Source organism: Pinus tabuliformis, chromosome 2_2 (genome assembly GCF_031772625.1).
Source record: "Pinus tabuliformis cultivar Carrire ecotype Pingquan chromosome 2_2, CPIR1, whole genome shotgun sequence".
Lineage (NCBI taxonomy): Eukaryota > Viridiplantae > Streptophyta > Pinopsida > Pinales > Pinaceae > Pinus > Pinus tabuliformis.
Window position 1 is genome coordinate 871,206,459 of NC_142300.1, and position 15,294 is coordinate 871,221,752.

Here is a 15,294-nt window from a genome sequence, read left to right on the forward strand (position 1 = left end):
GTCAAGAGCCACAAGGGAGGTGGACATCACTTCATTTGTTATATATGCACCCTCATAGCTCAAGCAAAAGACTTTTCACCTTGGCTTCTCAAGCTAGAAATAGGAGAAAATATTAGTCTTTTCACAAGCAAGTAGTCACTTAATAGTAATCCATTGGGTTTACAATATTAATAATATGTCGGGTTTATAGTATTAATAATACATTGTGTTTTTTTATCCCTTGGGTTTATAATATTGATGGGTTGGGTTTATTAATCCTTTCCATTTATAATACTAATCCTAAGAGTTTGTTATATTAATCTCTTGTGTTTATAATATTTATTTATTGAATTTATTATTCCTTTAAGTTTATAATATTAATAACAGATTAAATTATTAATCCTTTAAGTTGATTTTTTAGTTTAATATATAATCTAGTTAATATTATTAATATAATCTAAATAAATATACAAAAAAATACTAACAATTTTATGAATAAATATATAATTATTATTGAAAATAATATAGTGGTGATAATTATATATTTTAAATAATAACTAATATGTTAATTTTTAATATAATAACAAAATTTTACATACTAAATTATTATTATTTAAAATATATTATAATATATATAATAATCCAATTTTATAATATTATATAATATATAATAATATTATATAATATATTGTTATATATTTTATTATATTACTATTATAATATTATATGATTATTATAATATATGATGTGATATTATTATTATTATATTATTATTATTATTATTAGATTATGTTATATTAAATTATTATATTATATTATTGTATTGTATTTTATGATTATATATATATATATATATATATATATATATATATAAAATAATAATAAACATAATTATATATATGGTTATTGTTTTTTCATTTATTAATGAAAAATAAATTATTTTTAACAAAATACACTGGGTAATTATTAATGTGATTGCTATGTGTATGAATCAAATGATTAGATAATCAATTTTTACATGTGTATGACGTTGACAAATATAAGTGTGCTCATACTATGGGCAAGGTATTAAAAACCATGCCATCCAAATTCAAGCCAATACCTACAAACTAAGCACACGATTGGTTTGAATTCATACGGCACCTAAGTGAAGTGGTTTTCGAGACTAGCCACTGTCGATACCGACCAACCCGTCAATACCAACGCACTCAAGTCATAATTTTCGGCAGGATTAAATATTTAGTGGGTAGGGTCTTTACATCAAAGAAAGTTTGGTATCAATTCATTCAAGCTCAGACCCTGAAATCAAGTCAAGGTTTTCGGCACGAATAAATACCTAGTGGGTAGAGTGTTTAGTTTGTCGTCGATAAAGTAGCTACAGCATATATAGAAAGGTGAAAATATTATATAGAAATGAGCACAACTTCAAATAAGGTTGTACAAATGGTTAATCGTCAATTTTAAGGTGACACTCTTAATTTGTGTGGGCCATAAATCGAAACTCGAAGAAAAATATATGACGATCAGTAGTTTGGGCCCTGCTGTTAAATCAAGCTCACGGAATTTGAATCACAATTCACACTGTGACGTAGCAGGCGACACGAAGCTACCACCAAATATTATATATTTGGCACCCCTCTTCCTTTGCTATCCAAGTGATCTGTGGTGAGTTGAAGGAGTTGTATGAACATCCAAGCTGTGAACAACGAAGGTTTTCTTGTTCAGGCTCCGGATATGAATATGCAATCTGTGAAGGACGAAGAGGCGCTTCGGGCTTCGGCCCTAGGTCTGGCATTTTCCTTAGAGACACCCTTTCTCCTAAAATGTGCAATTCGTCTTAAAATCCCTGACATCATCTCGAAAGCCGGCCCCGATGTTTCTCTCTCCGTGCACCAGATCGCCGCCCAACTCCCGTCTGAAGATCCCGACATGGGCGCCCTTTCCCGCATTCTTACTTACCTTTCCACTATGGGAATCTTGCGGGCAATCGTGCCACCGGAGGGAGTTAATGCTCCCATGAACATAAAATACGGCCTTACCAATCTCACCAAAACCTACTTCACCTCCGAGGATATTAGTTCGCGAAGCCTAGTTCCCTTCGTTCTTTTGCAGACACACCCACTTTACGTTACTGCCTGGGACCATATTCACGAACGTGTGCTTCATGGCGGCGATAATTTCAAGAATTCTAGTGGCAACGGCAAAGACTTCTGGAATTTCGCAGCCGGCGAGACGGAGTTCAATGCCATCTTCAACGCAGGCATGGTCTCCGTAACAAAGGCCACTATCACATATGTCTTAGCTGTTTATGACGGCTTCAAAGACATCAACACGCTGGTGGACGTGGGCGGAGGGCGCGGGGAAGCATTGAGTCTCATAACTGAAGCGCATCCTCATATTCGCGCTATCAACTTTGATCTTCCTCAAGTCATCGCAACTGCACCAACTATCCCCGGTATCTCTATTTTTCTATTTCGCTCTTCTTAATCTTTATATAGTTATTTATGTCCAATTTTGCTGCCTCATTCATAGATATTATCATTATTTAAATTTAAATTTAAATTTTAGTTTCCTAAACCGTTAAAAAGTACAAAAAATATTTCAAAAATTTTTGTATTAGTATTTGAATTATATTTTTATAATGAAAATAGATTTCAATTATATTTTTAATGATGATAATTTTCTAAACAAAAAAGCAATCCAGTTAGACTGCAGCTTATAGATATACTTTTCCCATGCATATAAAGATTTATATCTAAATCAAACTCCTCCTCCTTATTTCTATTATGAGGACACCGTGTTCCTTATCTATTCGTTAATCCTATTCTAATTCACGCAGGCGTACAGCACATGAGCGGAAACCTGTTTGAGAGCGCACCCTCTGCAGATGCGATTTTTATGAAGGTGAGTAATACTGTTTGGCTGTTGTAATGGAATTTATTTGGACGTTAATTATTTGGTAATATCTATATGCAAGATATTAGTACTTTATTTACTTCTAAGAGTTTATTTTGGATTTGCCCATGAAAGAATTTTCTACATAGTTGGAACGACGAAGACTGCATCAAGCTACTGAACAACTGCCACCAGGCTCTTCCGGAGAAAGGAAAGTTAATATTATCTGAGGCTATCTTGGATTTAACAGAAGGTTCTGACATGATAGGATCTGCCAATGTTTTAGATGCTGTTATGTTGAATTGTTTACCGGGAGGTGGTGAAAGGACCCGAAAACAATGGAATGATCTACTCCAAGCAGCCGGTTTTTCTATCTCTAAAATCGTGGGGAGGAACGGCACTTTAACTAAAGTTATTGAAGCAATCAAGTCGTAAATGTTTAGATCTATTCCTACAGTTTATTTGTCGCAGAAAATTAGTGTGCTTCTAAACCGCAATATATGAAGTTCATGTTTAGTTTATTGCATTATCGATATAGTTGTTACCCATGAAGAATCACGCTGTCTCCACCAAAATATATTGAGAAGTCATGATGTAATCGCATATCTTATGTTTTATTTATTGTAGTTTTAATACAATTAGGCTATTATTGAATACTTGTGTTGTGTCTGACTTTACGGTGTATGTCTCCAGTTTATGATGTTAATGTTTGAAAGTATTTTGATAGCATTACGCACATCCCATCTTCAATTATTGCTACACCACTAATACACAAAACGACTTATTTCACAACCCCAATGGTAAATATTTTAGCCGTGTAGTTCATGCTCTACGGGGTATTCTGTTATGGTTTAGAAACAACCTAGTTCCCAAGGCAGACGATAATTTTTATCTGTGCAATTCATGCACTCACTGGTATTCTCTTTTGGTTTGAAAGTTGTTTCTTGGACGGAGGAATTTTTTTTGTTATTAGGGTTAAATAAACAAAAGCCAATACTGTTTCTGCTATATAACCAGCAAAGTAGCTGAAAAGTAAACAGGTGGCATTCAGAAGATGAAAACTACAGCAGAAAACATAATATATATATATATATATATATATATATATATATATATATAAACTTTAGTATGGTATTATGACCCATTCACAATCATCAGCACAACGCTTGTACACAAACTCCACATATAACCATGGGTTATACCTAATCATCTTTTGCCCTTTGGAACAACTTATATTTCACTATACTTAAGCATTTACAGTACTTCATTTTATAATTTTTTTATAATTAATTGAAATTTGTAGAATTTACAATTTATAAAAATTTTAAATCTAATTTTTTAAAATGGTCTAATTTAATGGAAAAGTATTATAAACACTATACTTAAATATTTAAAGTATTTTATTTTACATTTTTTTTATAATTAATTGAAATTTGTTGAATTTACAATTTATAAAGTTTAATTTTTTAAAAGGTGTTAATTCAATGGAAAAGCACATTTCTACAAGTAAGAGGTTAGTAGTTCAATTTCAGCATGTCTTATATTCATATGTATTCATATGGAATGACTAAAATCAATTTTTTGTGATTGAGATTTTTTTTACCATCACCAATAAGCTTATAATGATATTTTTTACCCCCACTAAAATATGAAATTTTGATGGTCAACTAACACTACCACCCATATGCATCAATAGTGATGGTCATGAAAGGTCCATCACCATGATATTTTGTTGTTCATATGAAATGGTAAAAGTCACTATATGCCATTATAATTATCACTATTAGTGATGGACCTTGAATATCAACACAACACTTATCCTTTTAGCCATGCAGTTTTTGGTGACATTCAATTTTTGGTGACAATGACTATCACCAATGAACTTATGGTGACATCTTTCGACCGCCACCAACATAACAATGATGGTCAACGAACCATCACCATATATATGCGTCAATAATGATGAGTAATGAAGAGCTTGAAGGGTCCATCACAATAAATCATTGTTGTTCATATGAAATGGTGACATTAAGTGTCCATTATTATAATCATTATTCATAACTGAACTTGAATGTAACCATGTAACCACAATAACGTCTTTGGTGCCATTCAATTTTTTAGTGACAAACGCTAAAGTTCATCACACTTGCTCATATAAAATGGTGAAAGTCACCATCTATCATTATAAATCATTGTTAGTGACAAGTCTTTAATGTCACCACACCACTTATACTTTCAACAACAACACCGAGATTGAAATATCACATAATATCACATTTACTTATACAACTTTGTTTTATACAAATATCCTTTTTCATAAATTTATTTTTTGATCTAAATTCTATTTGAAGCTTCACAAACATCCTCTAACACTCTCTTGTAATTACAAAGTCTCATATATATGCTTCATTCCACTATTTTACTTTGTTTCTTTGCCCAAATAAACACACTAGAGAACTACTTTTACTAATTTCATAGATTGAAGACAACTCACCTTTTTAAGTTCAATAGATAAGTAGTGCCACTTAACCCCCATATTTATACATGTGAATTGATGAATAAAACTAATTAGAGTAGACTAAAAATAGAGTTTTGTCTAATGGTTATGTAATCGTGCCCACCCAATTACTTTTTTCACCATCAAAAATATAATTGACTCAAACACCGTTTTGCCAATGGGACGATGTTGATGCCCTTGGGGGCTAAACCTTTTAGCCCATAGTATCTCCTTGCAAAACCGAGTTATTATATGCCAATCCATTAAATATTTTTTCTCTCGGTTAATTTCCTTCATAGACAAATCCAAATTAAACATTTATCACATAATTTATGGGCAACCTTTATCTCGATTATAGGTTCTTATAGCTTACTTACGTGGCTATTTGGCCCCCCTCTCGCTCTCCGTTTATAGTGATGGACGTTAACGTTGATAATCAAAATTTTTTGTGGGAAAACTTTTGTAGCTAGAAGTGTGTTATTTCTGACATGTGTCATTGTCCCCGTGCAATCTAATGAAAAACTCGAGGATTGGAATTCAATTCAAGCTACCAAGTACAACACTTAGTGGGTCCTCCCCCTAACACCCCTCAGTAAAGTGTAAATATTTAATTTATTTTGACTGTAGTAACTATGAAGGCTGTGGGTCAAAAGAATTCCGGTTGTAATGTTAGAAATAAATATTTATATTATTCTAATTAAATTAACAATATTAGTTATGGTCAGCCCAGGAAGTTACGGAAGGTAGAAATGCTAAAAATAAGGATTTCCCTTCTCAAGTAGTTAAGGGACAGTTACCTCCTCCCCTAAAAATAAATATCTCAGTTTGTGAAAGAAAAGGGAAAAAAAGAGAGATAGAGGGGAACTAGAAGTAATTATCCCTTAGACTGTATTTTCTTGAGGTAAAACCAGCTACTACCATAGGGAAATTCTTTTCTAAGTGTGGCCAGTGGAATTTCTGTTCAGACCTCAGTGTCTATAAATAACAATTTTGGGCAATACGATGGGGTCAGGTAAGCCATGATAGATCTAGGAGCTCACTGTCCAAGAAGATTGTCCTAGAGAGGAAGTCAGCATGGGGGAGCCATGGTGGTGTTACCATGCTCATTGGCTGGGCGGAACATTCTTTCATTCCGGGTGACTTCCCGTGGCAACCTAACAGATGAGTATTCCTGTAAATACCCTTTTGGAGATAATTTATGTAAATTGTCCTTGTATATTAATTTTGTGAACTAAATTTTCTTTAAAGCGGTTCTCGTAAGTTGTTTCTAACTGGTTCCAGTGAGTTTTTCTATGGGAATGACAATGGTCTTCTTGCATGCAAGAAGTAATAAACACTGAAGAAAATAGTTGTATAATGGAAGTCTTTAGTTTTGACGTCAGATCTGACCTTATTAATTTATCATAATAGAATCAGATAAGTACATATATCATGGTTGCCTTAGTTATGATTGACTGTGTGAGAAGTAATGAAGTTATTTTGCCTGGAAATAGTTTTGTCTAAGAACTAGACTCTATGAATTTGCAAAATGACAGAACACTGGTTGAGGGATACATTGGAAGCCTACGTTTCCACAGGAAAAGCAGTGAGAAATTGTAAATCAACATACCTAGTTGACTATATAGCCTCGACATGGAAATAAATTAGATAATTCAGAATTACTCTGTTAGTGCAATCTTGAACATTTGGATAAGGCTATTTCCACCCTCACAGAAACCCTAGGGCAGAGCAGTCCAGTCTGTCACCCGTTATCTGCGTTAACCCTGTGGGGCAAGAAGAAGTTTGGGAAGGATTTCGACCTTTGATCTGGGGCATGAGTTACTTGACAACATGAAATAGTTTCTTCTACCAAAAAACTGAATACGAGAATGACATTCTAACATAAATGATAGAGCAGTAGTAATCATAGGAAAATCCTTATTGTCAAAATACAGAGTCAAGAAATTGGCAATGTAATTCTCCATTAATAGCTCATACATTACATAAGAACCAAAGAAAGCTGTAAGGGCGTTATATATCTGTTAATGGAACTCTAAAAAAATTTATGAACACATTGATATAAATTATAATTCTCCTATTCAAAATAAAACAATTGACCACAACCGCATTTTTCGATAGCCATTAAAATTACAGCTCAAGATAAATTACAAATAGAACCATGGATGTGAAGGAAAAATGGTAGACACATTTACAAATTACAACCTAAAAACATTGCTTGTTGGAATTGTGGCTACACATTGGCATGAGGTTGCTACCGACACATATTACAACCCAACATAAATTGCTATGATTAACTCCTGTAGCTTGAGTAGAGTTGATCTAACTCTCGATACCATAACCTATCAGGTCCACGGTCATAAACATAAGTAGTCATCGAGATACCCTTCTTAGGGTTAGGGTTAAATTTAGTGGAAGGAGTTTCCAAGGGAAAGATAAAATTAACAAAATATATTTTCTATCATATTATGAATGAGGAATTACACACATATTTATTCAATCAATAGTCTCAAGATAGGAATTCTATCTTGGACGGTTGAGAGATTCTCTCAACCACACACTAAACTAGAAGAAACTAAATCCCTATTATGTAGGAACAAACTCCTCAAATGGAGAATTACAACCATAGACAAGTAGGAATTAATTATTTCCAACTCCCCCCCTTAATGACTACTTGTCATGATAGTGAAATCCACCACCATCAGGCGAATTGCATGTACAGAACCTCCAAAAACACAATCTGCCGCCCTCGGACAGATCCACAACTTCTCTGATCCCGCGGATCCACTTGAAGGTGAATTGGCGCGATCCTGAACGTAAAACCCGCGCCCATTGACGCGATTAATGGCCTAACAGTCGCGCCAGTTGGCCTTCCTGGCGCTGCTGTCAGCGCGAAAAGCGCCAATCCCCTTCTACTCAGAAAAAATCATCTGAGTCCGAGCCAGGTGTTACTGCAGTCCACCTGCTCCTACGAGCACAAAGCTCCTGTGTACACACAGCCACAAAGGCAATCTGCCACCACCGGGCAAGTCCGATCTGCTGTCTCCAAACAGATCAAGGACTTCACTATGCCACCACCGGGCAAAAAACGATCTGCTTCCACTGAACAGATCACAGAGCTCTGATTCGCCACCACCGGGCAGGTCCGATCTGCTACCACCGAGCGGATCACGGAACCTCACTTCGCCACCACCGGGCAGATCCGATCTGCTTCCTCCGAGCTGATCAAGGATCCTCTATTCGCCACCAACGGGCAAATCAAATCTGCTACCACCGAGCATCTCCACGTGCCACCACCGGGCAACTCCTGTAGCCACTAAGGCTCTATAGATGGTTTCTGGCTCACCACCAACCATCACATTACAGTGACAAAAGATGGTTTCAGGCTGACCACAAACCATTACAAAGTGGTTTTGAGATCACCACGAACTTTCAAATGTCTTAGCAAGGCTTACATTTCATACTTCAATATTTTGAAGTTTCTGGGTACATATAATGATTATTACAACATGCTAGGGAGTCTATTCCACAAACCACGCTAACTCAAACAAATCTAATTTGCTGTCCACCATAACCGTTGTTGCTCCTCCTTTATCTCATATGTTCACTGTTCACATCTTGGGCATCATTGTCAAATAAATTCTTGGAACTCCATGCTTATCCTGTCATTCGTTAGGGTTGCAAATTCTAACAAAATAACTTTGCCTACATTGAGTTAGCTAGGCTCAATAAGGCTCAATAATATTTTGCATAATTCCAAGATATAAAAAATAAACTTTCAGGTTGACAAAATATCAAATTTCTCTATCTTTGCCCAAAGATGATTATTTCCCAATCGTAACAGCAACTATTAGAGTCCAGAAATATCATGAATCATAACCAGTGATTTACAATTGGCCGCTTGCTCGGCACACACCACCAGGCAATCTCTTCCAATCCTAGAGTGTTCTTGGACCCAACAATCTTCTCCACGTTGGGCTGCCACCTCAGAAACACAGCAGCAGCACCGCCAATCCCCTACCAACACCGATCTTCTCCACGCTGCGCTGCCAATCAGCAGCACCATCCAACACGCAGATCACTGCGCGACTGCAGCCTCCTTCGGTCTTCTCCTCGGCTTCCAACGCACCAGCAAGAGACGCACCAGCACGAGACTGTAGTAGTCAAAATTGTCTGCCAACCAGAGTTGAGCAGATTAAATGAATGAAGAAACAACTTCTTCCGGAAATGACGTGTTCCTTCCATTAATAGCAACCTCGAAAGACCTTTTGGTGAGCTCAAATGAACTTGTCATGGTCATCGTACGAACTCAATCACCATAAAACAACCAATAAAAAAATAGGACTAAAGAATGTGATCAACTCCATGAATACCGCTCCAATCTGCTATGCTTTCCAAAATCAGATCAGAAGCTCATCCAATCAACTGAATAATTTATATATGACTTGGATGGAAATAATGCAATCCCATTATTTCAAGCGCTTCATTTTTTCTCGCATATTCTTTGATATTTGGACCATTGCCCCAAGGAGAGGAGCTCGTCAAAAGCTTCTCCAGCCTAATCACTGCTTCTAGTAGCCCATCGTTGCTGAAATGGCCTTTCTACAAAAAATGTTTATAGTTCTGCAAAAAAAAACATGTTCCAGTACACATGACAAATACATTGTTTACTCAGACGGTTGTTGCTGCTGCTTCGTTGACTGCCTCCCTTCGGTTCGACGGTGCCTTGAACATGGACATAGCGGAATTCCAAACAAATATGGTTCCCTACTTGCGTATACACTTCATGCTATCTTCTTACACGCCAATAATCTTCACCCTCAGATCTGGCTGAATTCAGAGTTTTCTTTTTTTTCACGGTAAAATGCCTCCAAGCATGCACAAACAAACATGCTTCTCTCTTCAAGTCAAACGCAAAATTGCTCTCCTTCTTGAACGAAGAACGCAGCTCCTGGTTTCCTTCCTCAGCAACAGAAGCCCCTGCCTCTGCATCTGACGTTTTTACCGCCTCGCCCTCAACCATCACGACTTCCGTTACAGGAGCTTTGACAGGAACATTTTCACTCCGAATTTCTTTCTCCATAGGACCCTGTTCTTGAGCATAGTAAAGGCATCGCTAACTTTAAAGTCCCTGGCATGGAGGAATTTCAATACGACGTCTGTGCGTTCATCGATTCTCTCCAGCACAGAGTATTTCCTGAAGCTCTGTCCTCTCATGACGATTATGGCATCCCAGAGAGTCGGCAAAGCGTTCCACACTGAACAGTCTCATAGGCAATCGCAGGCTCCAGCAAAAAATAACTGCCAGACATCAGAGATCGGCGTCAACAACGATTCTTCAGCCAGGGCACCACAATAGTTCCCAAACGGACCTCTTTGACCAGTCCCACGTGGCCCTATCGTCCAACCTTTATACTATCGGGCATACACAGGGCATTCAGATCAGCTGCCACAGTTGACCGATCTTATGTCCAAAAATTCCCATGCAGATCAGCTAGCTCTTCATCAACGAGCCTCCACAAGAAATTGATGTGGACAAACTAACACGAATGTGGATCTCTGAAGGTCCGGTAATGACAAACCATTTGATGAGTATGGCTTGATCACAGTTGCCCGATCTCGAACAGCCAACAATCTGCAATTAGATGCCTCTAATACAATATCAATTAGTTGAGTTTTGTATTATCTACTAGCCCTTCTAGATCCACATTTGTACACTGTGAACGCATCAATTTCTTCATACTGCAAGAAAACCGCTCCTGAGCCCTGCAAAACTGGTCTCTAGGGCCGTCGATTCAGAACTGTAAGATAAGATTTATTAGGAAAGCGAGAAAAATAAGATAGATGAAGATACAGCCGTGCCAACAAGGAATCCATAAAACTACGCCATGCTTCCCCTGACATCAGACCAAAAATAAAGAACAGCGAATTCGACTGGTTCACTTCCACCGAGAGTATGAGCAGAAGAAGGATCGATACAAAGGCCGCGTACATGGAGGCCACAGTGTACACCGCTGCTGCCGTGGACAGCAACGAGAAGGCCAAAACGAAGACCATATAGGCCGCAAGAAAGACGAAGAGCTCCATCCATTCCTGGGTCAACTCTCGGATAGTCCTTTCTCTGGCCGCAGTCCGGCCTCTATACCAGACAAATCGCTCCACCAACTAGTGACAGGGGTAAATCGCCACAACCAGAGGTAAATGTCCAGTGATCACCCAGCAATAGATGATCCACCTCACGCAGCAACGATCCCGACCTCCTCCATGGCCGTCGAGCTCATTCAACACCGCCGAGCTCCATCAAATCACAAGCTCGCAGGGTCGGCTCAGCAACACGATTTCAATCAGCCGATCAAGCACGAGGTCTCGGCTTCCTCCTCAATAGTCCGGGTGCCCTCCAGATCTAAAAGCAGAACACGGGTTCGGATCCTCTAAAGCATGCAGAAAATAGCAGGCCACTAGCCACGGTAGCCACTCCACCACCGTGCAGAGATGGATCTCCAAGACGCAGACCACTGTGCCGCAATCTTCTCCGCCTCTTCCCGTCGCCCACATCAGAAGCCATAGCAAGCCACATAGGCGATTCCCTAGATCAAGAAACGCAATTAAAATACAGAACATTCAATTGGTTCCCCTCACTTTGATTTCTCTGCTTCCAATGCAAACTGAAGGTAAATCATCCATCCGAAAACCAAAAGTCCGGATAATCAAATGGAGGTAAACAAATCTTCTTCGCCGCAAGTCTGCATATTCGCTCAACACAGCCACAGGTCTCAGACAGCGGATGATGGACAACCAAATACTCACAAAACTTTTATTCTCTTCCGCCCAGAGCACCCAGCCCACTAGGGGCTGGGCCCTCAGGCTCTGATACCAAGATAAAATTAACACAATATATTTTCTATCATATTATGAATGAGGAATTACACACATATTTATACAATCAATAGTCTCAAGATAGGAATTCTATCTTGGACGTACACTAGTGTGGTTGAGAGATTCTCTCAACCACACACTAAACTAGGAGAAACTAAATCCTTATTATATAGGAACAAACTCCTCAAATGGAGAATTACAACCATAGACAAGTAGGAATTAATTATTTCCAACTGGGAATTCGGCTCCAAAGTCACCGTAAAGCACATAGAAAATTATAGAAGAACTGAGAACCTGGGAAAGAATTACCTGATTGAAATAAAAAAATCCATACTTGAACCCTTGAGAAGAACAGAACCATTTCAAGCGAGAGATATCACCTATAAGCTGAAGAGACAAGAGTTGAGTATGTGACATTTCCAAATTCATAATATATGGAACAGGAAAATGAATTGAACCTCACCTAGAGAAGAATGCCTAGGTATGCATCCCAATGCAACATTCGAACTAGAAATATGAGTCTTATTCTTTGAATGGACAAAGTTTTCAGCTTAATACGAACAAGTGGAATCAAGCCCCTCTCACCAATAATTCAAGAGATGGGCATTTCTCTAGCCATGAATAATCGATAATCTGCCTTCAGTAGGAAGCTGGGAACAATGGAGTAAGACACTAAGGATTACTGAAATGGATGCTTTACCAAACACTTAAATACCTTGGCACAAATTATATTATCAATGGCAGTGAGAATTCGAGAAGGAAATTAGTAAGCCACTGCAACATATTGGAGCATTATGGCAGGAGGACGACACCCTCTATAGTAGAACAATCGATGAAGGTGCAAAGAGCGAATGAGATAATCCGCAAGAGTTTAGGAAAGGGGTAATACCCTAACCAACTCCAATGCAATATGAACCCTCCATTCCCCGAAAGAATGATCAATACCATCCAAATCATACAAAATCCAAGTCGTTGATCCGAATCACCTGCACATATCTCCATAAGGTGCAATATAGCTGTACCTACATAGATCTTCATAAGCTGCGATATAGCTATACCTGAATAGATCTCCTTAAGGTGAGATATAGTTGTGCAGGAGCTTCGGGATGCAACTGGACAAGGATGGGAAGGGTTGCATATGCTATAGTGAAAGGAATGAACCTTAGAATTGAGCATGCCATATCATATGAAACAATTGCATTATCGCATGGAAATGAGTATAATAAGTAAAGCCAATCAATTAGAACAAGCAGGGCCAGGGCCATGATGCGTAGTAACTTTTTCTTTAATGATACTTATTTTATTATTGAATTTTTATTATTGAATTCATAAGTGGGTAACAATTAAAAATGGAGGTTGGTGCGTGGATGTTACAAGTAGTGGTATCAGAGCCAAGTTTCAACACTGTGGCCTGTTTCACGGAAACTAATTATAAATTTATGTTGTGTCCCTAGTAAGAAAGGATAAAAAATATGACGAATACATCTGCAGGACTAATTTGCACCCTTTGCCAAAATGAAATTATAAAGTGGGTACAACTAAAAGTATAATAGGGACACAAATCACGAGCTAGGAGTAATGAACCATAAATAAGGATATTAGTAACATATATTCTATGACTGAGGCATAGGGAATGGAGAAGAATTCATGATCTATGGCAACAAGGAAGTGTATTAGTAAATGAAGAAAGAGATACATATGTGAGTAAATGAAATAAAAGATAGAGTTCAATACTGCTAAAGCATGACAAATCAAATAATGATGTGTTACATAAGAAATCATCCTGAAAGGAATCAAATAATGATGTGTTACATAAGAAATCATTCTGAAAGGTTTGAGGATTATTTGCATGTTGAGAACCTACAAAAATCACAAAACGTTTTTGTGAAATTACCCTAAAACAAAAAAAAACAAAAACAAAAAAATTCAATACATGATTTGTAAGATTAATAATCACAAAAAGGTTTTCAATTAAAATCCAGTATGAAAGAATATGAACATAAGAGGTAAAGATTCTATTGGTAAATTATAGACTCATAACACTAAATATTTGTGAACATTGCAACTGCATATGAGAAAGTGTGAATGTATGATTTATACAAAAAATCATTCTACTTAGGGATGATGTGTATGTGATCAATTATGTAAATCATAGTGGGAAAAGAGTGCTACCTGAGAATTTCACATGCCAAATAGTTGCAGACAACTGTGAAAGGCCAGAAGGCCTTGGGTTGATGGTGGTTGCCTGCCCAAAGGGGTTGATGGTGATTGCCTACCCAGAGTGATTGATGGCGCTTTCCTGCCCAGAAGGGTTGATGGCACTTGCCTACCCAGATTTCCTCTCCCTAGAGATAAATGATCTTAGTAAGGGAAAAGATTTGGCCAAGATGGTGAAGAGGAAAAAACAAACAAAACAAACCTGAGGCAACTCTGTCGATTTGGAGCCTGCTGAAGGAGGCCCAAATTTCCTCATGGATGGGATGTTATCAGAGGAATAGGCAGGATGCTGCCAAGAGGAATCTTGTGTTCGACCCTTTGTGGTCATTAGAATTCTTGAGCTGGTTGGCCAGTGGAGTTCCAGAATTGGACCTAGTATGGTCTCTATCAGAAAAACTATCTGGAGGTGAAAATGGCTTAATCTGTTTGTAGAAACTAGTCCCCGCTTGTTTGGGAAAAGCTTTATTTTTCAACTGTGGTTCTCATTGCAAAAAAAATTAACTATTCAGATATGAAAATGTGTTAACCCCCAAAAGATAAAAAAAAAAAAAAAAAAACAAAAACAAAAAACTTCTTTGAAAGAGTGTAATAATTTCAAGTACATATTGATAAGGAAAGAACTTAGTACTCAGAAAATGATTACTGAAAACATTAGTTTTTTTTATAGTAATAAAAATCGTGTGAAGGGACTAATGTATGCACAATTTCTTGTGACTGGAAAGGTTGAGTCATATTGACAACAAGATAATCATAGAACTTGAGTTAGAATTCCAATATGTAATGGTTTGGAATGAGTGGAATAACAAGATAAACACAAATAATGCAAGATGGAC

At 37.3% G+C, this 15,294-nt stretch overlaps 1 protein-coding gene across 1 annotated transcript; it reads left to right on the forward strand.

The window, feature by feature from the left end:
* The first annotated feature begins 1,620 nt into the window (after positions 1-1,620).
* Positions 1,621-3,528, forward strand: LOC149195755 (O-methyltransferase 11-like). The gene is made up of 3 exons (XM_089408786.1): positions 1,621-2,434; positions 2,819-2,883; positions 3,010-3,528. The coding sequence occupies exons 1-3, from the start codon at positions 1,663-1,665 to the stop codon at positions 3,307-3,309; spliced, it is 1,137 nt and encodes a 378-aa protein (XP_089264912.1). The 5' UTR covers positions 1,621-1,662; the 3' UTR covers positions 3,310-3,528.
* Positions 3,529-15,294: the final 11,766 nt, after the last annotated feature.